Source organism: Boleophthalmus pectinirostris, unplaced genomic scaffold, assembly GCF_026225935.1.
Source record: "Boleophthalmus pectinirostris isolate CB_2022bp ecotype Guang Dong unplaced genomic scaffold, ASM2622593v1 HiC_scaffold_3, whole genome shotgun sequence".
NCBI classification, from domain to species: domain Eukaryota; kingdom Metazoa; phylum Chordata; class Actinopteri; order Gobiiformes; family Gobiidae; genus Boleophthalmus; species Boleophthalmus pectinirostris.
Genome location: NW_026571299.1, coordinates 23768592 through 23793948, shown reverse-complemented (window position 1 = coordinate 23793948; position 25357 = coordinate 23768592). Strand labels below are relative to the sequence as shown.

At 41.9% G+C, this 25357-nt stretch overlaps 1 protein-coding gene across 1 annotated transcript in view; it reads left to right on the top strand.

The window, feature by feature from the left end:
* LOC110158704 (inositol 1,4,5-trisphosphate receptor type 1-like) overlaps positions 1 to 25357 on the top strand; it is a 264915-nt gene that overhangs the window by 194729 nt on the left and 44829 nt on the right. The window contains 7 exon segments of the mRNA XM_055160081.1: positions 399 to 599; positions 1832 to 1942; positions 2232 to 2327; positions 2417 to 2560; positions 4189 to 4296; positions 5657 to 5849; positions 10826 to 10948. Coding sequence (XP_055016056.1) covers positions 399 to 599; positions 1832 to 1942; positions 2232 to 2327; positions 2417 to 2560; positions 4189 to 4296; positions 5657 to 5849; positions 10826 to 10948 — 976 coding nt within the window.

The window sequence follows — 25357 nt, the reverse complement described above, 5'->3', positions numbered from 1 at the left end:
TGCTAATATAATACCTTGAAAAATGTGCATTCTTACTGTTAGCGAGGTCGCCTCTCCTCAGATCTGACCTGTAACTTGCCTCGTGGCGAAGTGAAGTTAAAACTGTTCAATGCCATACTTTGGAACATTCCAGGCAAAGTAACATCTGCATAGTGATAATCAGGTGACTCACTCTCCTCTAGGGAACTTACATTTTTTAGGTTGAGATTTCAGCATCTTTACTTTTTTCGCAAAGAGAGAATAGGGAAATTTCAATGTCACAGCACAAAGTACAAGGCTAGAATAGAATAACAACATGCAGTCAGGAGTCAAGAGAAATAACTATACAGATAACAGACTTTATATTTGACAGTAGCAGCTGTGAAGTTCACATTTTGATTGTTTTTGTTTTCTCTCAGAACTTCCTCCGATGTCAGAACAACAAGAACAACTATAACCTGGTGTGTGAGACGCTGCAGTTCCTGGACTGTATCTGTGGAAGCACCACTGGAGGCCTGGGGCTGTTGGGACTTTACATCAATGAAAAGAACGTGGCTCTGATCAACCAGACTCTGGAGAGCCTCACCGAGTACTGCCAGGGACCCTGTCACGAAAACCAGGTGTGAGACGCGCACTGTTCTGCTCATGAAGGTCTATACTCTCTATACACTGTGTTTGTATGTCACAAGCTCACACAGACGGCATAGAACTCTAGAAAGGTGCAAGGTTTTCATCTCCTCTTCGCTTGTGGCTTTAAGTCCTTGCTACAATAGTGCTGTACTGTGAAAACTCCTTTCACCTTAGTTCATCCATGACACAAGACATTTAATTTTGAAATGTCTCTTAGCCTTAAACCAGGTCAAAATGTGCATTTTCAGTTAAAAGTTCTTATTTGACAGTAGATTCTGACCTGTCTTCTAGCTGTGACCGTTTATAATATTGTATTTAGTGCTGTCAGGCGATAAAAAAAATTGAGAGATTAATTAATTATGATTTGTAATTAATTAATCCAGTTAATCTCTTTTTAATCTTACCTATAAACTGCTGAGAAAAGCCTTCAACTTGAGGTATTTTCATTTAAATTCATTATTACATTATTGTGGCAGATCAAAAGACTGATATAGACCAAAAAAAAAGAGACTTTATAAAGTTATTTATTGTTTAACAAACTTTAACAGATGCAGTCACTTACATTCCACAGTATTATCATCATTATTATTACTATTACTAATCTGCATAAATAAACTCAACTTTACAACATATAAACCATGAACACTCTAGAACCACATCAGCCTGTTTGACATTATAATGTTTTTAATGCAGCTTTGCACAAGTCTCACAGAAACGAAACTTAAAAACCGCATGGCTAATTTGCATAAACTAAGCGAGAAAAAAAACAAAAACAAATGCTGATGCGGTTCAGCTTCTGTGGGAGTAAAGGACACGACTCAGTGGAATATAGATGTTCTCTTTGTGACAGAGGGATGTTGATGCTGAAGGTGAGTCTGTTCTGTGTTTGTCGCAATATTTTCAAAGATCATACATGTGCAGGTTTATCACAGATGCGGCGAGAACGGGAATGAAAATTACAATTCTTTGCGGGAGCGATGTGCTGTTGTCCCAACAACACATAAAAACAGATTTTATAATAAAGCAACTCGCATACAGAAACAGTAAAGTCAGAGATTAAAAATGAGATTAACGCGATTAAAAACATAACACACTAAATATGACTGTAATGAATTAATCACAATTAACGCGATATTTTTGACACCCCTAATTGTATTATCACCTCAGTCCAGTTAAAAGGCCAGATGATCATGTTGGTGTAATGTTTTGTGTATTTGATCAGAACTGCATCGCCACACATGAGTCCAATGGCATCGACATCATCATCGCCCTCATCCTGAACGACATAAACCCTCTGGGGAAGAAACGCATGGACCTGGTGCTGGAGCTCAAGGTGAAGGCTCAATTAAGGCCTATTTAAAACAGAAAATATGCACACACACACAAACAAACACACACACAATTTTTGTATTGCCTCATCTCTTGCGTAACATGCATCAAACCTAAAGTTATAATTATAGGTATTTTGTCATGATATATTCCAGTCTGAATGACACATTGCACATTAAGCTTTGTTCACTGGCCTGTTGGGATTTTTGTCTGTACATGTCATCACTGACTGTTAAGATGCATATCAGTGTTTTCCTTCCCACTATTTTCACATTTTTTTAATCTTTATCTAGAACAATGCTTCCAAATTATTGCTTGCCATCATGGAGAGCCGCCATGACAGTGAAAATGCAGAGAGAATCCTGTACAACATGAGACCTAAAGAGCTGGTAACACTATCGTACTATTAACTACGATTTAAAATCAGTGTATTTCACATACTTTCCTTTATGATCTCTTTCTTATCCCGTCTGTTCAGGTGGAGGTGATAAAGAAGGCCTACCTGCAGGGGGAGGTCGAGTTTGAAGACGCGGGACAAGACGAGGATAATGGTGATGAAGAAGATCATGACGCCGCTTCACCCCGAAATGTTGGACACAACATCTACATTTTAGCCCACCAGGTTAGCTGTTCATGGAAATAAACTTTTAGAACCTACTTATAATGGGATTCCCTCTTTATTAACTCTCTTGGAGTTGTATTTGATTGATTCTTGCAGGTTTGAGTAATCCTGTACTATCCTGCTTTAGACACCAGTCTGAATGTCTGTTTTCACCCACACCCTGTCCCCGCCCACAGCTCTGTACTTACTATTTGACCAAAACTGCAGGGTTACACACATCGCATAGAGTTAAAAACACTTGCAGCAATGAATGAACTCAGTCTCCTTCTCCTCCCATCTCTGTAACCTCGGCGTCTCCGTTGACCACACCCTCTGCTTTGAACACCACCTCAAACACATCATCAAAACTGCCTTCTGTCACCTCTGGAACGTCGCTCACCTCCACCCATCCCTCTCCCCTCAGTCTGCTGAAACTTTCATCCACGCCTTTGTCACCTCCCGCCTCGTCTACTGCAATAGCTGCTCTACGGTTCACCCTCTAAACTCCTCAACAAACTCCAGTACATCCAGAACTCTGCTGCCCGCCTCCTCACCCACGCCTCCTCCTGTGAACACATCACCCCTGTCCTCAGAGATCTCCACTGGCTCCCCATCCACCAGAGCATCCAATTCAAACTCCTCACCAGTGTGTACAAGCCCCTCCATAACCTGCCCCCACCTGCCTCTCTGAGCTCCTCCACCACCACACCCCCACCCGTGCCCTCCGATCAACTGACGCCAACCTCCTGTCGCCCCAAACAGGATTATTATTATTAAATACCACTACCAAGAGGAGGGACCTCTGAGTTCTGTAGTTTTGAATAAAGTCTACAATTCTGTTTGTATATTAAAGTCATTTTAGATGAATATAGCAGTTTACAATGATCAAAATTTTAAATGATCATGTATGTATGTTAACGGTTTATAACTAAGTACCAGGAAAAGTGTGTTTTAAGTCTGCTGTGCACTGAGCAATTTTATTTAGTTTTATAAGATTATGTATATATTTTACACTACACAACGTGAAGAGTTCAAACATGAAAGGGAATAACGGGAGATGGTCCTGTGCTGTTACTGAGGAGCGTTTGTTTACTGTTGATCACAAAGATTGATCTAAGACGCAGTGAAAGAAGCGCTCACTCTGCACCAAGACTCCAAAATATCATAACTACAAAGCAGGAATTTTTGCTACGACTCAAGATTTTCCTCATCTTTGACTTTTTTCCATCCATCTATTCATTTTCTTCCACTTTATCCTGGGTTGGGTCACGGGGGCAGCAGTCTGAGCAGAAACACTCAGACTTCCCTTTCCATGCACGTTCCTCCAGCTCCCCCGGAGGGACCCCGAGATGTTCCCAGGCCAGCCGAGAGACATAGTTCCTCCAGCATGTCCTGAGTCTTCCCCAGGGCCTCCTTCCAATGGGACGTGCCCAGAACACCTCTCTCAAACCCATGTATTGCTGTTATACCGCTGTTCACCTGATATACCTATTAAAGCAGCCAGTGACTCAGACTTATATATACAGTATATATATTTATATTTATTGATATATATCCATATTAAAAGCAGTAGTTCAGAATGTGTCATACCTACCCTGTTATGCCATAAAACACAAACTCAATAACACACTGTTTTGTCCTTTTTCCAGTTGGCGCGTCACAATAAGGAGCTGTCCATAATGCTGAGGCCGGGGGCAGCCAGCGGTGACGGGGACGAAGCCTTGGAGTTCTACGCCAAACACACTGCGCAGATAGAGGTCAGAATATTGCACATAGAACACTTAAGAAATACACTTATACAATACAAAAGCTACATACTCCATGTCCTTCCTGTGTTAACATTCAAAGAGCTGGTACACTGTGTCTTTAAATGGTCCATGAAGAATGAATGGGAGAGACAGGGACTGTGTGAATGTTCCATAGTGTAATGAGAGTAATTATATTGTAGTACTGAGCAATGTTCTTTTTTTGAACAATGCTTAACTGAGTCATCCGAGTCGTGGTTACACAGATGCATGATGGGGAGGTACAAAAGTTCACCCACTTGCCGGAAGGTCGCCAGTTCAATCCAAACCATCAGTTGTTTAGATCAGTGTTTCTCAAACTGGGGAATGTGTACAACAGGTGATAAACAGTCCAGGTTTAGATCTGGAGATAAAAATGTGTGTGTGTATATATATATATATATATATATATATATATATATATATATATATATATATATATATATATATATATATATATATATATATATATATATATATATACATATATATATATATATATATTGGGTGTCCTAAAAAATTTAACAGTGGGCAGTTCTTGTTAAAATAACCTCACAGAATGTATAGATACAGATCGAGATCCTATATTTAGTGTTTTATTTTTGTTCGGTTTTCAGGTTGAGCCATTCACTCCCAAAGTCATTTTGAGTCTTGGAGTCTGCTCGCACACACTCGCCCAAGACTGTGCAGCCTTCAGTTCAAAATTTGGAAAAACTTCATCAACTGGCAAACAAATGTGGACTTGGTACCAAAAATGTAAAGAGTTTGGCTGCTTATGCAGGGCAGGATCTGGTAGACCAAACCATCATTCGAGTAATCTGGGTTTCCAAACTTCTCGTTCTTGTTATGGACGTCTTGGGGCTTCACAAAAGTTTTTCACAAACTTTCTTGACCTTCTCTTCTCATGTTGATGATGGTACCAGATCCTTTAGTCCTGCATAAACAGCCTTGCTCTTTACATTTTTGGTACCGAGTTCAAATTTGTTTTCCAGTTGGTGAAGTTTTTCCAAATTTTGCATTGAAGCTGCACAGTCTTGGGTGAGTGTGTGAGCAGATTCCAAGACGCAAAATGACTTCTCTTTCGGAGTGAACGGCTCAACCTGAAAACAGAACAAAAATAAAACATTAAATATAAAACTTGCTCTCCTTCTGCACATTCTGTGAAAATGTTATGTTAGTTCAACATGAATTGCCAAAATGATTGGCCTGTGAAATGATGTCAACCCAGAGCTGACAGACAGTGACTGTGTTTGCCAATCTCTACCAATGGCCTCCAAGTCTCAAAACAAACAACTAAAGCTTCAATCTGTAAGTTTTTGCTTCCCGTGTACAGATTGTACGTCAGGACCGTACCATGGAGGAGATTGTGTTCCCGGTCCCAAACATCTGTGAGTTCCTGACGTCTGAGTCCAAACTGCGCGTGTACTACACCACAGAGAGGGACGAGCAGGGCAGCAAGATCAATGACTTCTTCCTGAGAGCCGAGGACCTGTACAACGAGATGAACTGGCAGAAGAAGCTCCGAGGTACCAGCGCCACTCTGTATCACCCACTCATGCAGTCATTTGATTTTAGATTTCCATTTTGCTGCTGAGTTTTCTGTCTCATTCTACTCTCAGGACCCTGCAGCATCTGTAGGCGGCACTGGCTCTGTCCTCGACCAGCCAGAAAGAGTTTACAGCCATTTTCCTCAAAAACCTTGAAAAATTTTGCTGCAAGGCTCATGATTTTTTTTAGAAATATTGGCAGAACAAACACGCATTGACCATAGCAAATTACATCAGGAAAACAAATATAAAAATGTAAAATACCATAATTATTGGTTTAGTTAGATGAAAGGGTTGGAAGGCATTTATTAGCATCTGTTTTTTCCGTGGATATCCAGCTGGTATGGGCACACGCAATGAGCTCAGTTATGTCATATTAATAATGTATTCTTAAAGGCGTGATGTAACTTCTCTTGTAGGGGGCTGCCACCTGCTTATTTCTATGTAATTGCTCTGCCTGGAATGTTCTACAGTGCACCATTAAGCTTATATATCATACTTACATTTATTCAGTGACATGTTGGAAAATATGCATTCTTACAGTTAGCAGGCTTGCCTCTCCACAGATCTGCCTTGGAGCTTGAGGCGTCACCAGCCTGTATCAGATAAATTTGATGCGATATTGTGGAACATTCCAAGACAATTCCAGTTCTCATTAATGTTTACTTGGATTGTTAAACCTAAAACTTGTTCTAAAAAGGTTACAGGACAGAAATGAATCTTTTTTTTACAGCTTTATTGAGCTGTATCAGAGAAAGTATAAGAGCACATGGTCCACTATGGAACCTACCTGAACCACTGAGGGATTACACACATATAACACACATGGGAACAGAAAAGAAAGTACTAACATTTAAAGGGGCACTTCAGAATTTTGGACATAGGGGCTCATTTCCTAGTGAGCCAGTGTTGGACACATGTGGAGACACTTTTTTAAACACTGTAAATTCAAGACAATAGTCTGAGTGCACCTGAATAAAAGCTGCATCAACAAAATTTTAACAAAATTTTTAAACTGTACATATATTGGCCACACCTGAATATAAGCCGCAGGTGTTCACATCTTCAAGAATGTTTTCAAGTTCGGGTCGTCTGCTTTTATCGCCTCTAAAAGCTTTTGTCGTTTTTTTTGCGTTGAGCCAGTTCATCACTCTGCCGTTTCCAAAATCTCACCATCGACTCACTGATGTTGAGTTCACGTGCAGCAGCTCTGTTTCCTTCTTCTACAGCCACATCAGTCACCTTTAACTTAAAAGTTACGTCATCTGCATTTCTTCATGCGTTTTTCATGAGGAGGCTGTGTGTATGAAGCACAAAATAACACACAACACAATTAAACTAGAATCATCCTCGGCGCATCACTCCCGTCTCTCCAAACACTCTACTGCACATGTCTCCTGCTGAAAGAGTCTCTGTCCTGTCTGTATCATGTCAGTGTCTTGGAGGATTTCAGCAGATTTCAGACTCTCGGGGCGGGGTTAGTTCTGTCGATCAGGTTTAAGTGGACGTCCTTCTACTGAAGTTTGAGACATTTCTTCTTGTCATTTACGCACACAAGTAAGACGTATTCCCCTCACTAATGTTCATTTAACATCATAACTTATTTTATCACATGGCGATAAACTATTAGAATGCACTGACAATATCACAAGCTAGTGTAGTAACTTCACGTGAACCCTAGATCCATGTGTAACCGCACAGACAGACACACAGACATGTTTTCTGCACTCAGACATTCCAAACCATAGACCGTATATATGAATGGACAATGTGCCAAACAAAGAATACATCCATATATTCGCCGCATCATTTTATTAGCTGCAGGGTTCAAATTGTGAGAAAAAAGTAGCGGCTTATAGTCCAGAATTTACGGTTTTTCATCCAGTCCTTGTATTTGCAGAGGTCACTGGTGCTAGGCTAGTGCATGTCAATGGCCATAGTTCTCCTGCCACTAAAAACAGTCTTACCCACTCCACAAAACACCTGAAACAAATCTATTATTACACCAGACTGTCCATGTGAATGTCTGTGTGGATAGAATAATGTTTGAAATAAAACTAACCTTGCATCACATGAATCGTCGCATGTTGAGGGACTATTTTCTCATATATCAGTCCGCCGCTGCCGAGCTTTCTATCAGGAAGTACAACTCACTGCTGCTCAGAAAGAAATCCTTCAAATGCAAGTTTAGTTTTATTTCAAACATTATTCTATCAACACAGACATTCACATGGACAGTCTGGTGTAATAATAGATTTGTTTCGGGCATTTTGTGGAGTGGGTAAGGTTTTTAGTGGCAGGATAACTATGACCATTGACAAAAGTGTCTCCACAGGTCTCCACCACTCTGGCTCACTAGGAAATGAGGTCCTATGTCCAAAATTTCAAACTGTCCCTTTAATGTTGAAAATCACATTCTATTGTCTACATTTTTATGATCATTTTTTATTATTATTGTGATATTTGAAACAGTATCGAGTCTATTCCTTAAATTACGTCGTAGATTTTAGTATCGTCACAACACAAATATTTACCAACAGCACTATCTGTTTTCAGTTGAAACATTTGCTCAACATCTAGTTCCAAAAATCTGGTTTTGTCTGGTTTTCCTCTGAACTGCATCGGAAATACCAGAAGTTAGGCAATCAGACAGAATTTTCCGGATCTTTCCCTGCTTCCATTGAACATTAGTGTTTTGGAATGAATCCTCTGTCCATGAAAGAGCCAAACAAAGCCCGTCTGTCTGTGATCGTGTTCACATTTCCTCAGTATTATTTCAGACTGGGGCTTTCCACACCTCCTGCCCTGACACACTTCTACAGTGACTTTAAGAATCCCACGCCTGGTTCACCCACTCACCATCACTCACATGTAAAGTCCCTACAGCTGCACATGCCCAGACACATCAGGTTAAAGATGCACTGTGGAAATTTTCTAGTAGAGGGCCCTTCCTGTGTCTGTCTCCCTGGAGATGTTATTGTTTTTACTGATATGGCCCTATACATTATGGTTGTCAAAAGTATTAAAAAATCAGATCTAATCTAAAATACATCTAAAATAATACTGTAAAGTAGTATGAAAACTAGATACTCATTTAAAGTATCAATATAACAACATTAATAGGATTCTCACTGTGAGTGGGGTCGCCTCTCCACAGATCTGACCTGTAATTTGGCTAGTAGTGACCAGGACTAAACCAAAACTAAACCACTCACTAAAACAGAACCAAACAAACTCCTCATGAGGAGTAAAATGAGCTGGATTACACTCTCAAAGTGTAACCCTTTTTTTTGTGGCTGATACGCAGTGTTGGGAAGGTTACTTTTAAAATGTATTCCCCTACAGATTACAGATTACATACCTCAAAATGTAGTTTGTAACATAATCCATTAAATTACTTAAAGTGAGTAACGTAATCTGAATACTTTTTACTTGATTTGCTGTAGAGAAGCAAAGACGAGGATTTCGTAATTTAAGATGTTTTGTTTGCTATAAGAAAATGAAAAGGCCGAGTCTTTAAAAATATTATTGATAAAAGAGGAGGAGACACGGTCCACGCAGCATGATTTATTCCTGTTAAATCCTGTTTTAGAGGTGGTTTAGTCCTGTTTTAGTCCTGTTTTAGTCCTGGTTTTAGACCTAATTTAGACCTGGTTTTAGACCTGGGTTTAGTGTCCAGCAATGAGTGGAATTACCGAGAAGAAAAAAAAAAAAGTAGCCCAAAATGTAAAAACAGGAAAATACCACCGTGTAATCCATTTATTTCAACAAAGTAACTGTAATCCAATTACCACTCATTGAAACAGTAACTGTAACTGAATACAGTTACTCATAATTTGTACTCTGATTACGTAACTCCAGTACATGTAATCTGTTACTCCCCAACACTGCTGATATTATACCGATAAAATGGGAGTTGAAGGTGCCGATAACCGATATAAAAGCCGATATATTTCGTGATGTAAAAATTCACTGTAAATCTTCAATTGATTATAAAACTGGCTCTACTGGATTTTAAATTGGGTTTGTTTAGGCGACATTTACTGTTACTCTGCCTTTTTACAGTCATATTTAAAGGTCGACTTGATGGCATTTTTGCATCACATTGTAACCAGTAAACAAACTAAGTAAAGTACCGCTATCAGCCTGAAGCGTTAAAGGTGTATGCTTAAATGCAGATCATTCACACCTCTGTTCACAGCTTTTTTACATAACAATGCAGGTCCCGTAACATGTATAAACATTATAGTCACTTTACACTAGGCCAACGTCAGAGAAAACAGGCTGTTTATGTGTGGGAGCTACAGCAGTTAACCAATGAACCAAAAGTAGTTTCAAAACCAACACGTTTACAACACTCACGGCTCACACAGGCTCCTCTCAGATCACAAGTCTTCACAAATAAATGTCCTTTTAATCCTGACTCAAAATGATCATCCGTAAAAACGATATAATCCAGCACATTGACAGTAGCTGCGAGTGTGTTCTGCGAGTAAGGCCTTTATTTATCCTCAGTATTGTGGATCAGACAAAAGAGCTTTTAAAGCAGCGCCTCAGTGTTGTGCATGTGAATCTATGGCTTCGCACTGGTGTAAACAAGAACATGTGAGTGATGTGACACTGGGGGAGCGTTCAGGGTCAGTACGGCATCAAAGACACAGACAAATGACTTTGCAGATAAATACTGACATGGTGCCACATATTAGGACATTTATCTGTCTGTAAATTTGATTAAATGAACATAATTTTGAGAGTCTACACTTTATAATGAGGTATAACATGTCCATGTGGACTATCAGCCGATATGTCTCCAAGTGCCCATATCGGCCAACAATACTGGCCAACCGATATATCTGTCGGGCTCTAGTTTGGATATCAGGACTCACATATCTGTATTGTAGCATGTGTGATGATTCCACATATATTTGTACGTGAATATCTGTTGTCTCTCTCAGCTCAGCAGGTGCTGTACTGGTGCTCCAGGAACATCTCGGTGTGGAGCACAGTGTCCTTTAACCTGGCCGTGCTCATGAACCTGCTCGTCTGCCTCTTCTACCCCCTGGAGAACGTACACGGAGGTACCATCACACTTACTCTATACTATAACTATACTACGAGTATTATTCTGAGCAATGTTCTAATGTGCTGTAGTTTCCTCATCACAAACATAAAAACTGGAGTTGTGTTTTGTTTCATTCACACATTTAACACTCACACTTATTTAGGCTGAGTTCTTCTCTCAAACTGAAAAAACAAACTGAAGACACCAACTTGCGATGTCATTTGGTAATACAGGAAGTGCTTCACTGTGTTTTTAAACTTCATACACCTTCACTAGAATCATTTGGATCATTTCAGCCCTGGAATTGCTTCTCTTTGCTGAAATAAAGATAAAATGTAGCTGTTAACTTGAAAACTACTGCTTCATGACATCAGAAGGTGGAACAGAGAATTTTGAGCTTTGGAGATGTAGACAGACTCATAATGCAGAGTTACTCAAACATGTGAATGAAACAAAACACAACATTCTAACGTGTCTTAAAGCTCGTGTGTGTAATGTAACTGAAGCTGATCTGTTGAGATTTGTAGAATAGTTCCTTCCGCTTTGTCCTCTGTCTCTGTCCTATTGATTGAGCGTCATATCTGTGACAGTACGCCGCAGTGTATCCTGTGTATCTCAAATATCAGAGCTACTACTGTGAGGCAGGTTGTGGGAGCCAGGTTCAATCAAAGGTCGCGGTCGTATTGATGAAAACAGGAAATGCTTTGGTTGTGGCCTGTTTTACTCTTCATTATATAATATATATCAGAGATATCTATGTGCAAAACAAAGAGTGACTTCACCCGTAGTAAACAGGTATACTAAAGGTTCATGGTGTAACTTTTCTGGGGTAGGGTTTGCAGTCGTCCAATCATGCTGATAAGCAGGTGGGTCCAGCAGGAAATGTTGCAAGCCACATCTGTGGAGAGGCAAACCCACTCACAGTTTGTAAGTTTGTATATGTTTCAAGGTATTTATTCAGCTGTAATCAAATAAAGGCACTGCAGTAAGGTTCCACAGTGAACCTTTAAGACTGATTCATGCACATGTACCGCTCATGTACTGTAGCTTGCTGTAGCATCAACTTAAGAAATTTTTGGTAAAAAACATATATATTTTTACAGAAAAAGTTGTAGGAAACAATGTATTTATAAAGACAGAATAAACTTGAACGTGCTTTGAATATACTTTTTTTTACATATAAAACAAAAATAATAGACTTTTAACATGTAAGTTTGCTAAACTTCATGTGTGTTCATCTACAGCAGATCATTATGTTTTGGGGAAATTGGGCTGCTATTGCTCTCTCTCTCTCTCTCTCTCTCTCTCTCTCTGTCTCCCCCGCTCTGTCTGTCTCTGTATCTCTCTCTCTGTCTTTCTCTTTCTCTCTCCCTCCCACTCGTTCTCTCTCTCTTTGACTTTCTGTCTGTGTCTCTCTGTCTCTCTCTCTCTCTCTCTCTCTCTCTGTCTTGCTCTCCGTCCCACTCTGTCTTTCTCTGTCTGTCTGTCTGTCTCTCTCTCTCTGTCTTTCTCTCTCTCTCCCTCCCTCTCTCTGTCTGTTTTTCTCTGTCTGTCTCTCTTTGTCTGTCTCTCGCTCTCTCTGTATGTCTCTCTCTGTCTGTCTTTCTTTCTGTTTCTCTCTCTCTGTCTCTCCCTGTCTGTTTTTCTCTTTGTCTGTCTCTGTCTCTCTGTCTCTCTCTCGCTGTCTTTCTCTCTCGTCTTGTCTCTCTCTCCCTGTCTGTTTTTCTCTTTCTCTCTGTCTCTCTCTCTCTCTCTATGTCTCTCTTCTCTCTCTCTCTGTCTCTCTCTCTCTGTCTGTCTCTCTCTCTCTCTGTCTTTCTCTCTCTCTCCCTCCCTCTCTCTGTCTTTCTCTCTCTCTATCTCTCTCTCCCACCTACCTTTCTCTCCCCCCCATCCCTCTCGCTCATGTATGCTCTTGTAAACCCGTCTCTGTGCACTCCTCTGACTTTCCAGCCCGAGCACGTGCATGAGCGTGTGCACGAGCTCAGCGGTGACAGGATGCGCACGTGCACCAGCCACAAACCCAAACATGTGCACGTCCTTGTTCTCTCTTGTTCTCTCTGCTAAGTCACTGCAAAAAAAAAAAACACACTTGTTGTAAGCAAGACATGTGTGACGGGATCAGCTGTTTCTCGTTGCCAAATTGCGGATAAACAGATTATTTTGGAAGTTTTCGCAAAATCGTAATTGTTCGTGTCACAATAAAAACTCTACAGACTGATGGGTCAATATATGAAATCTGGATATAAATATTTTGGGGCTCAGTATTTATCGTGGGTACATTTTCTTTGCAATAGTGACGAGATTTGAGCCGTTTTCATGTAATAAAGTCAGATTTGAGTTGGAGAGAGTTGGATAAATAACTCCTCTGGCTAATTATTGGTATGTTTTGTTATTTATTGGTTGCAGCTCAGGTTTTTTACTGATACTGTTTTAGGCCGGGAGCCAGGTTCACCCCTCAGGATGTTTTTTGCTACCTTTTTTCACTATTATTTCCTGTTATATTATATCTTGGGCCATCACGAGTTGATAGGGACCAACCTCAACTTCGCCCCGTTTGGTCTCAGGGCCCAAAAAACAAATTTTTTAAGAAAAGCTATTTGCGAATTTAAGTAACTGTAAATATTAAGGTACTGTAACTGCATACATGGTCAAATAACCTTAAAATTTTGCATGGTGTATCCTGACACATGGGGGAAACCAGCAGAAAAATAATTTGGGGCTTGCTGCCTTTCTACTGTCGAATATCACCCTCAACATCCACCAAAAGACAAAAAATTGTCTGTCCGCCTGACAAATTGTCAGCAAAAGTGATCATTTTCAAACATTTTATTGCATATATCACTGCCTTAAATGTACATGAAAAACTTCCCAAGTTTATAAACTTCAATTTAAGCCCAAGATGACCTTTGTATCTAGAGGGAAACAGCTGCTATGACCAAAGATCTTCACTGTACCTCAAATCAGCAGAAAGCAGAACTTTCAGGCATTACCATTACTTATGGGATTTAGCATGATTTTTTTTTTTCCATAGAAACAATACTTTAAAAGAGTTCACTTATGATCTGCAGTACTATTTAAAGTCAGTTACATAAAAAGTGAATAATATTAAAAATCCAGGTGAACAGGGGTCGGGGTCAGAGAAAACTATGGTAACCAGGTTACACACACAAACACACACAACCCACACAGTAACCAGCTAACAGCCTGACCCTTCATGCAGCATTCACTGGGATTCTCCTGCTGCGTTGTGTCAGAGGCATAAACTACTTTGAGTATCATAGTATTTCTCTGCAGACAGGTCAGAGGTCAGAGGTTGGGTTTCCTGAGATTCTGAGATCACATGAACTCAGTGTCTCCCCCCCTCCCTCTCTCTCCCTCCTCTCTTTCTCTCCCCCTCTCTCTCCTTCCCCTCTCTCCCTCTTCCCTTTCTCTTCCCTGCCACCCTCCCCCTCTCTGTCCTTTCCCTCTCTCCCCCGCTCACTCTTTTTATCCTCACTGCCCCTGCCTCCCTCTCTCTCTCTCTCTCTCTCTCTCTCTCTCTCTCTCTCTCTCCTCCCCCCCCCTCTCTTTTTGTCTCTCCCCCCCCTCTCTCTCTCTGTTATTCTCTGTCTCTGCCTTTCTCTCTCTCTCCCACCTACCATTCTCTCCCCATCTCTCTCCTTTCCCTCTCTCCCCCTCCTCACTCTCTCTTCCTCTCTGCCCCTGGCCCCCTCTCTCCCTAATCCCCCCTCTCTTTCTGTCTCTCTCTGTCTCTTTCTCTCTCTCTTGCTCTCTCTCTCTCTCTCCCTGTCTGTTTCTCTCTCTGTCTGTCTCTGTCTTTCTCTCTCTCTCCCACCTACCTTTCTCTCTCCCTCCTCTTTCTCTCTCCCTCTCTCTCCTTTCCCTGTCTCCTTCTCCTCCCTCCCTCTCTCTCTCCCTTCTCCCTTTCTCTCCTCTGGCTCCCTCCTCCTCTCTCTCCTTTCCCTCTCTCCCCCTCCTCACTCTCTCTTCCTTTCCACCCCTGCCTCCCTCTCCTCCCCCGTCTGTTTCTCTCTATGTCTGTCTGTGTCTTTCTCTCTCTCTCTCCCACCTACGTTTCTCTCTCTCGCCTCTTTCTCTCCCCCTCTCTCTCCTTTCCCTGTCTCCTCCTCCCTCTCTCACCCTCTCTCTCCCTCTTCCCTTTCTCTCCCTTTCTCTCCCCTGCCTCTCTCCCCCTCTCTCTCTTGTCCATCGCTCCCCCTCCTCACTTTCTCTTCCTCTCTGCCCCTGCCTCCTTCCCCCTCTCCCTCCTTTCTCCCTCTCCCTCCCTCTTTTATTTCTCTTCCCCTGCCTCCCTTCTCCTCCCTCTCTCCTCGCCGTTAAACAAAAGGTTTGGTGTTTTTGGAGTGTGTTTTTGGGGCAGGCTCTCGTTCGTTCTCATGACTCGTTATGGAGTTGAGGTTTGTGGAGCGGAGTTTCAGTGACCTCCCGCTGTGTCTGCGCCGCGGGTCACGTGAGTGAGATCACCTGAGCGGGATTATCCTGAGCGGGATTATCCGAGCCTGCCCCGCCCTGCGGGAACAGACTGGTCGGAGCAGGCGGCACATTCTCTGCAGCTGATATCATCAACTCTCTCTGTGGGGGGGACGCAAACTGTAGGCACTGCTCTGTCTGAAGCTTGTTACACTTTAATCTGACCAGAAAGAACAGACTTATTTACTTTTATGAGTTTGTTTATTTCATTCTCTCTATAGAGGCTTTGCACCATCACGTGACCCCTATAGCAACGGTAACAACTAGGGATGGGCATTCGATTAAATTTTCTTAATCAATTGTCGGAACAATTAACGATCGATTATCGATTAATCATTAATGTTTTTATATTAAAATGATCATCATTATTTATTACTGTCTGCACTACTAATCTGCATAAATGAATTAAACTTTACGACATATAAACCGTAACGTAACGACTCTAGAGCCACATCAATCCGTTTGACATTATAATGTGTTTAATTCAGTTTTGCGCAACTCTCACAGAAACGAAACTTAAAACCGCATCGCTAATTTGCATAAACTCAGCAAAGATAAAACTTCAGCTCTTGTGTCGCTGATGCAGTTCAATTTCTGTCGGATTAAAAGACAAGACTCAGTGGAATACAGGTTAGTGCGACCATATTTGCGTTTGTCAAAACCAGGACACCATACAGGGGGGTGGGGGGTGGGAGGTGGGGACTCGTCATCGACATTGAGCTACTCTCACCTGGCAAAACTTTTTTCCACTGGACACCGAAACATATGTGCTGCTTTATACACTGTGCACATGGATTCACACTTGTCAATTATTTTGTTCCAGCTACAGTTTTGTTGTTTGTTCAGAGGAAGGAAATTCGTTTATGTGACACATTTGACATTTTCACTGTTTTGATTATTAAATTGTTTGTGTTTCATATGAACTTTGCACAAGAAGTGGTTTAACAAAGACTTTTAGTATCACAGTCATTATTTAACTGTTGTTTTTTATTAAAACCAACCTTGTATTTGAAGGATTTATGTGTGAGCAGCAGCAGTGAGTTGTACTTTCTGATAGAAAGTTTGGCAGTGGCGGACTGATATATGAAAAAATAGCCCCTCAACATGAGATGATTCACCCGATGCAGGGTTAGTTTTATTTCAAACATTATTCTATCAACACAGACATTCACATGGACAGTCTGGTGTAATAATAGATTTGTTTTGGGTGTTTTGTGGAGTGGGTAAGACTGTTTTTAGCGGCAGGAGAACTGTGACTATTTACATGCACTAGTCTAGCACCAGTGACCTCTGCAAATACAAGGACTGGATGGAATATTTCAAAAAGTGTCTTCACACGTCTCCAACACTCTGGATCACTAGGAAATGAGGCCCTATGTCCAAAATTCCGAAGTGTCCTTTTAAGTTTAACAAATACTGGCTTCGATGGCTCTATATTGATAATTCTCCAGGCCTTTTTCTGTCAAATAAATAAAGGCTGTAGGTGAGCTTTACATGTTGACCTCCCAAATTTGCACACAGTCCATCAGATCTGGTAATAATGCTGCATTATTTAATGAGAACTTTAAGCAGCACATCAGTTACTTTGGAAATTTAACCTTTAGTGTCATTTATACGACTTAGCTGGAAACTTGTTCAAGAGCGAGAGAGATAAAGGAGGAAGAGAAGGAGAAGTGGAGAAAGAGAAGAAGAGGAGGGTGTTATTGGTAAACCCTCTGAACGTCACAGAAAAGAAGCTCCAGCTCGACTCCAGTTACTGCACGTGACTCTGTTAAAGAGGAAACCTGACACACACAAAAGGTGAATCCCACATATACACCGGGACGCAGAGACACTGAGACAGAGACAGAGACACACAGAGACAAAGAGACAGACAAAGAGACAGACACAGACACACAGACACAGACACACAGAGATACAGACACAGACACACAGAGACAAAGACACAGAGACAGACTCAGAGACACAGTCACACAGAGACACAGACACACAGAGACAAAGACACAGACACAGAGACACAGTCACACAGAGAGACACAGACACAGAGAGAAAGAGACAGAGATACAGAAACAAAGACATAGAGACACAGACACAGAGACAAAAACACAGAGAAATATGTAAATATGTATAGAAATATGAGTGGTAAAGATTTTGATCACTTGTTACCAGGGCAGTGTATGTGCATGAAAGGGCTGGTCTATAAAAATCACTATTGAGATGCAGAAGTGAGCAGGATAAAGTTGTTTTTATTATGTCAACATGAGACTGAACTCTGTGTCCATGTGGTAAACAAAAGCCTGACAGAGCACAGGCCGTTCCTCCTGCGTCAGAACCACACTCCAGGTCAGGAGTTGGTGTTGGGAAAGTCGGTCACATGATGTTTGTAGCAGATTTACCATGTCCTGAAACTCTAAGCTGCTTCAAGCTTCAGTGCTCCTTATTTGGATTTAATAACGTGTTTGTCTAAATCCTGAAAGTGTGTTGAAGTACAGATTAAAATGACAATGAAGTGTGCTTACTGTTGACACATTTTACACATGAACACACTTTTTATTCTAGTTGAATTGTCTGCAAAATGTTCACCCACATAATAAAGAAACCAAAACAGCACAAGAACTACATCCTCAGTTGACCGGTATCAAGACATTTATTGTAAAAAAGAAGAAAAAAGTTGTGTAATTATCATTGGGTATTTAAAAAAAAAAAATCATATTCAATACTGAACATTTTTCAGATCAAACTGAAAGTTTGATCTCTCCCTCTTGCTCTCTCTCTGTGTCTCTGTCTTTATGTCTCTATGTGTCTCTGTGTGTGTCTCTCTCTCTTTCTGTGTCTCTGTGTCTCTGTCTCTCTGACTCCTTGTCTCTCTGTCTGTTTCTCTGTGTCTCTCTCTATATCTGCCTCTGTGTCTCTGCGTCTCTGTCTCTCTGTCTCTCTATGTCTGTGTCTTTGTGTCTCTGTGTCTCTGTCTCTCTATGTCTGTGTCTTTGTTTGTGTCTCTGTGTCTCTGTGTCTCTGTCTCTCTATGTCTGTGTCTTTGTGTCTCTGTGTCTCTGTGTCTGTGTTTTTGTCTCTGTGTCTCTGCCTCTGTGTCTCTGTCTGTGTTTTTGTCTCTGTCTCTTTGTCTCTCTGTGTCTGTGTCTCTGTGTCTGTCTGTGTTTTTGTCTCTGTGTCTGTCTCTCTGCCTCTTTGTCTCTCTGTCTGTGTCTTTGTGTCTCTGTGTTTTTGTTTGCCTCTGTATCTCTGTCTCTGTGTCTCTGTGTCTGTTTCTCTCTGTCTGTGTCTCTGTTTGTCTCTGTGTCTGTCTCTGTGTATCTCTGTCTGTCTCTGTCTCTGTGTGTTTGTGTGTCTGTGTCTCTCTGTCTCTGTGTCTGTGTCTCTGTGTCTGTTTCTCTCTGTCTGTGTCTCTGTTTGTCTCTGTGTCTGTCTCTGTGTCTCTCTGTGTATCTCTGTCTGTCTCTGTCTCTGTGTGTTTGTTTGTCTGTGTCTCTCTGTCTCTTTGTCTCTCTGTCTCTGTGTCTCTGTCTCTTTGTCTCTGTGTCTCTCTGTCTGTGTTTCTGTGTCTGTGCCTCTGTGTCTGTGTTTTTTTCTCTGTCTCTGTCTGTCTCAGTGTCTCTGAGTGTCTCTGTGTCCCGGTGTATATGTGGGATTCACCTTTTGTGTGTGTCAGGTTTCCTCTTGAACAGAGTCACGTGCAGTAACTGGAGTCGAGCTGGAACTTTTAGCGTTCTCGTCTCTTCTGTGACGTTCAGAGGGTTTACCAATGACACCCTCCTCTTCTTCTCTTCCTCCACTTCTCCTCCTCCCCCCTCTTTCTTTTTTTCTCCTCTTCCCCCTCTCTTCCTCCTCATCTCTCTCTGTCTCCTCTCCTCCTTCCCTCTCACTTTCTCTCTCTCCTCCTCTCTTCCCTCTCCTCTTCTCTCCCCCTCTTTCTTTTCTTTTGCTCCTCTCTCTCTCCCTCTCCTCTACACCTCTGTTATTCTCTTACCTCCCTCTCTCCTCATTTTCTCCCACTCTCTCCCTTCTCCTCTCTTCCCTCTCCTTCTTTTTTCTATTTTCCTCCTTTTTCTCTCACTCCCTCTCTCTTCATCCTCCTCCCTCTTTTTTATCTTTTCCCTCTCTCTCTCTCCCTCTCTCTGCTCTCTCCACCCCTCCCTCCTTCTCCCCCTTCCCTCTTTTTTCTCTTTTCCTCCTCTTTTTCTCTCCCTCTCTTCCTCCCTCCTCTCCCTCTCTCCTCTTCCTCCTCCCTTTTTTCTCTTTTCCCTCTCTCTCCCTCTCTCTACTCTTTCCCTCTCTCTACCCCTCCCTCCCTCTTTTTTCTCTTTTCCTCCTCTTTTTCTCTCGCTCTCTCCCCCCTCCACTCTCATTCTCCCTCTCCCCTCCTTCCCTCTCTCTTCTCTTTTCCTCCTCTTTTTTCTCACTCTCTCCCTCCCTTCTCTCTCTCTCCCTCTCTACCGCTCTCCTCTTCCTCTTCCCTCTTTTTTCGCTTTTAATCCTCATTTTCTCTCACTCCACTCCTTCTCCACCCCTTCCTCCTTCTCTCCCCCTCCCTCAATCTTTTTTCTCTTTTCCTCCTCTCTCTCTCTCTCTCTCTCCACCCCTCCCTCCCTCCTTTCTCCCCTCCCTCCTTCCATCTTTTTTCTCTTTCCCTCCTCTTTTTCTCTTGCCCCCCCACTCTCATTCTCTCTCTCCCCTCCTTCCCTCTCCCTCTTTTTTCTCTTTCTCTTTTTCTCTCCCTCCTTCCTCTCTTTCCCTCCCTCTCTCCCACCCGTCCCTTTTTTCTCTTTTCCTCCACTTTTTCTCTCGCTCTCTCCCTCTCTCCTCTTCATTCTCCCTCTTTTTTCTCTTTTAATCCTCTTTCTCTCTCTCCTCCCCTCTCTCCCCTCTCCCTCTCTCCACCCCTACCACCCCCCTCCCTCCCTCCATCTTTTTTTCTCTTTCCCTCCTCTTTTTATCTTTCCCCCACTCTCATTCTCTCTCTTCCCTCCTTCCCTCTCCCTCTTTTTTCTCTTTTTCTCTTGCTCTCTCCCTCCTTCTCCCCCCCTTTTTTCTCTTTTCTTCCTCTTTTTCTCTCGCTCTCTCCCTCTCTCCTCTTCATTCTCCCTCTTTTTTCTCTTTTCCTCCTCTTTTTCTCTCACCCTCTCCCTCTCTCCTCTTCATTCTCCCTCTTTTTTTCTCTTTTAATCCTCTTTTTCTCTCACTTTCCCCCTCTCTCAAACTTTTTTCTCTTTTCCTCCTCTTTTTCCCTTTCTCCTCTCCTCTCTCTCCGTCCGTGGAGCTGGTGTGTGTGTGTGTGTGTGTGTGTGTGTGTGTGTGTGTGTGTGTGTTGGTGTGTGTGTGTGTGTGTGTGTGTGTGTGTGTGTGTTGGTGGTTTTGTGGAGTGTGTGTACAGGAGGAGCTCAGATGTGGGTCACTCTGTTCCCGTCGTCCGTGACCCAGTGCCTTTTGCTGAACCCGCGGAGAGAGAATTTACATGATCAAAGCTTTATTGTGCTGGACGTCGGACCAATAACAATATTTTAAAATGTGTGGATAAATAAATAAGAGGAAGATTTAAGTGAACATTTTGTACTTTCAAAGTTTGAATTTATAAACTGCATTTCCGCCACAAATCTGTTAGCTTTTCAGTTACAGTAAATCAACAGGACTAAACCAGGACTACCCCAGGTCTAAAAGATTGTATTGAACCTGGACTGAACTAGACTTAAACTTGTACTAAACATGAATGACTGCAAAAAGAATGTGGCCAGAATGTGTGCAATGTGCAACAGTAAAGTGTGTGTTGTGTAAAGTGCAACAGTAAAGTGTGTGTGTTGTGTAAAGTGCGTGTTGGATAAAGTGCAACAGTAAAGTGTTTAAAGTGCATGTTGTGCAAAGTGCAACAGTAAAGTGCGTGTTGTGTAAAATGTGACAGTAAAGTGCTTGTTGTGTAAACTGCATGTTGTATAAAGTGCAACAGTAAACTGCATGTTGTATAAAGTGCAACAGTAAACTGCATGTTATGTAACGTGCGACAGTAAAGTGTGTGTGGTATGAAGTGCAACAGTAAAGTGCATCTTGTATAAAGTGCGACAGTATAGTGCATGTTATATAATGTGTGACAGTAAAGTGTGTGTTGTATAAAGTGCAATAGTAAAGTGTGTGTTGTATAAAGTGCGATAGTAAAGTGCATGTTGTATAAAGTGCGACAGTAAAGTGTGTGTCGGGGCGTGCCTTGGTGCCCATGGGCAGGGCGCTGGAGCACTGCGGTGTTTCCCCTCTCCAGCTCCTCATGAATGTTTGAAGCACAGGAGTATTTTTAGCAGCGCGCTTATGTAAGCAGCACCTGTCATGTGATCTGAACAGGACGGAGGGAGGGAGGGAGCGAGGGAGGAGGGCAGACGAGTGAGGGGAAAGGGGGGTAGAGAGAGAGAGTGGAGAGAAGAGAAGGGAGAGAAAGAGTGGAAGAAAAGTGTAGAGAGAGAGAAAAAGGACAGAGAAAGGAAAAGTGTAAAAAGTGAGGGAATAAGAGAGAGAAAGAGGAGAGCAACAGGGAGAGAAAGAAGGGCAGAGAGTGATAAAGACAGGGTAGAGAGACAGGGAAGAAAGTGAGTGGGAGAGAGAGTGGAAAAGAGAAGAGAGAGAGGGTGGAAGAAAAGTGTAAAGAGAGAGAAGGGGAAACAGAGAAAGGAAAGTGTAAAAAGTGATTGAATAAAAGAGAGAGAAAGAGGAGACAGGGAGAGAGAGGAGCGGAGGTGTAGAGAGAGAGAGAGAAGGGAGAGAGAGAGGGTGGAAGAAAAGTGTAGAGAGAGGAAGGGGAGACGGTGAAAGGAAAAGTATAAAAAGTGACGGAATAAAATATCTTTGGAAGAGAGAGGGTGAAAGAGAATGAGAAACAGGTGAGTGAGGACTAAGCAGAAGAGAGCAAGAACAGAGGGAGGAAAAAGAGAAGAGAGGGAGAGAGAGAGGGAGAGGGAGTTTCTGCAGACACTCATGATCCCTCAGTCTGACTCTGGCGTGCAGCCGTCTGAAACATTATCTGTGATCACGATATTTATAGACGCATTTATTTGAAACTTAAAGCGACAGCAAACTCCAAACTCCGACTCATGACACGTTTGGGCTCAACTGTTTTGGAAGAAAATCAAGCGTTTAAATTCCCAAATAACACTATGTTCTGATCTGTGTTTTAATGTTTCCTCATCACAAACAGATCTGGAGTTGGGTTTTGTTTCATTCACACATGTTTAACACACAAACCTGCACATTTAGACAGAGTTCTTCTCTCAAACAGAAAACACTCTGGTCCACCTTGTGATGTCATGTGGTGATACATGAAGTGCTTCACTGTGTTTTTAAACTCCATAAACCAAGACTGAACCTGGACCGAACCTGAATTAAATATGGGACATGAACCAGGACTAAGCCAGTACTGAACCAGGACTAAATCAGGAATAAACCAGGACTAAATAAGGACTAAACCAAGACTAATCCAAGACTAAATCAGGACTAAACCAGGACTGAACAAGGACTCAACCAGGTCTAAACCAGGACTAAATCAGGAATAAACCAAGACTAAACCAGGACTAAATCAGGACAGAATCAGGACTAAACCAAGACTAAACCAGGACAGAACCAGGACTAAACCAAGACTAAATCAGGACTAAACCAGGACTGAACAAGGACTCAACCAGGTCTAAACCAGGACTAAATCAGGAATAAACCAAGACTAAACCAGGACTAAATCAGGACAGAATCAGGACTAAACCAAGACTAAACCAGGACAGAAACCAGGACAGAACCAGGACTAAACCAGGACTAAACCAGGACTCAACCAGGACTTAACCAGGACTTAACCAGGACTCAACCAGGACTCAACCAGGACTAAACCAGGACTTAACCAGGACTAAATCAGGAATAAACCAAGACTAAACCAGGACTAAACCAGGACTAAACCAGGACTTAACCAGGACTTAACCAGGACTAAATCAGGACTAAACCAGGACTAAACCTGGACTGAACAAAGACTAAACCAGACCTAAACCAGACGTTAGGACTGGACAAGAACTAAACCAGGTCTAAACTAGGACTAAACCAGGAAGGGTAAAAAGAGAAAGAAAAAATGAGGGACTCAAAGAGAGAGAAAGAGGAGAGGAAAGGTTACGGAGAGAGAGAAAGGGAGGAAGTTGGAGAGAGGGGCAGAGAAAGAAAGAAAGTGTTGAAAGAGAGTGAAAGAAAGTGAGCGGGAAAGTAGAAAAGACTAAGGGAGAGAGAGTGGAAGAGATACATACACCTCCATCCACCTTCACTAGAATCATTTGGATGATCTCAGCTCTAAAATTTCCCATTTCTACTGAAGAAAAGGTAAAAGGAGCTGTTCACTTGAAAACTACTGGTTGATGACATCACAAGGTGGACCAGAGCATTTAGAGCTTTGGAGATGTAGACAGACTAATAATAAATAGTTACTCAAACGTGTGAATGAAACAAAACACAACTCCAGGTCTGTTTTTGAGAAGGCAACGACATTATATCAAGACTTAACGCTCACAAGAGTCAGTTTTGCGTGATATAGAACCTCACAACAGAGAAGCTGGTTCCGTGTTTTGTTTTTTTATAAAAAAAGTCTCAAGAATAATAAAGTTACAATCCACTGAAGATGCAAACAGAATAAACTTGCCTGTGTACTAGTGTTGTAGTCAAGAGCGCACTAATCCAGACCAAGACCAGTCGGAGACCACAGGGTCCCAAGACCAGGACAAGACCGAGACCTCTGAGGGTCGAGACTAAAAGACCAAGGCTGCGTTCAGACTGTAGCCTGAAGTGACCCAAATCCGATTTTTTGGCCCCTATGTGACTTATATCTGATCTTTTAATGACAGTCTGAAGCGACACAGATCCAATTTTTTCAGATGTGACCCAGGACCACTTGGATATGTGCTCCTGAAACTGATACATATCTGATCTTTTGACATGTGACTTCAGTCTGAACGGCCAAAGTACATTCATGCGACCTACATGTTATCAACAAGACACAAACGTCACTATTCTGCGCTGAAGTAGGCGAAAATTGTTAATGAACTCCGGGTCACTGAAGCGAAGCACATCACCACTCATCACTCTTGGCTACGTCTCCACATCCACATGTTCCTTTCAAAGGACGTTGCTGCCACTGCCCCACAAAACGCCACGACCAAAAACCTCGTCCTTCTCAATCTCCTTAAAACAAGTAAGTTGTTCATGTTCTGGCTCCAGTACAAGGGGAACTTTAAAATCTCCAGGTGCTCAATGCTCGTGTCCATGTTTGGACAACTTCCGTAAACACAGGGCCATTTGACGTTCACACAGGAGATCGCATACAAGTCACATTTAATTGGAAATGTGAACGACCTCGCAAAAACATCGGATTTCACAAAAAAATCGGAATTGAGCGTTAAGCCCTGCAGTCTGAATGTAGCCTAAGACTTTTAAAGGCTGAGACCAGGACAAGACCAAGACCACGGCCCATTGAAACCAAATCGAGACCGTCTTTGTCATTTTCTGTATTTATCTGTATTTTAAAGTTATTTTGGCTCATTTATATCAGTGTTTTTTATAAATCTAGCTCTATTCTAAGGGCTGGGTATTATTAGGAAGTTGCCGATACAATACATACCTCGATACATAGACCACGATATGATACATATCTCGATACAGTGCACTTTCAATTCGATACAGTATTTTTCAAATCGATTCGCTATGGTTCAATAAAAATCCTGGCTAAATGTACATGACTATGATACTAAAAGTCTTTGTTAAACCACTTCTTGTGCAAAGTTCATATGAAACACAAACATTTTAATCATCAAAACAGTGAAAATGTCAAATGTGTTGCATAAAAGAGTTTCCTTCCTCTAAATAAACAACAAAACTTTAGCACTCTTAACAAAATGATTGAGTAAAATATACCAAA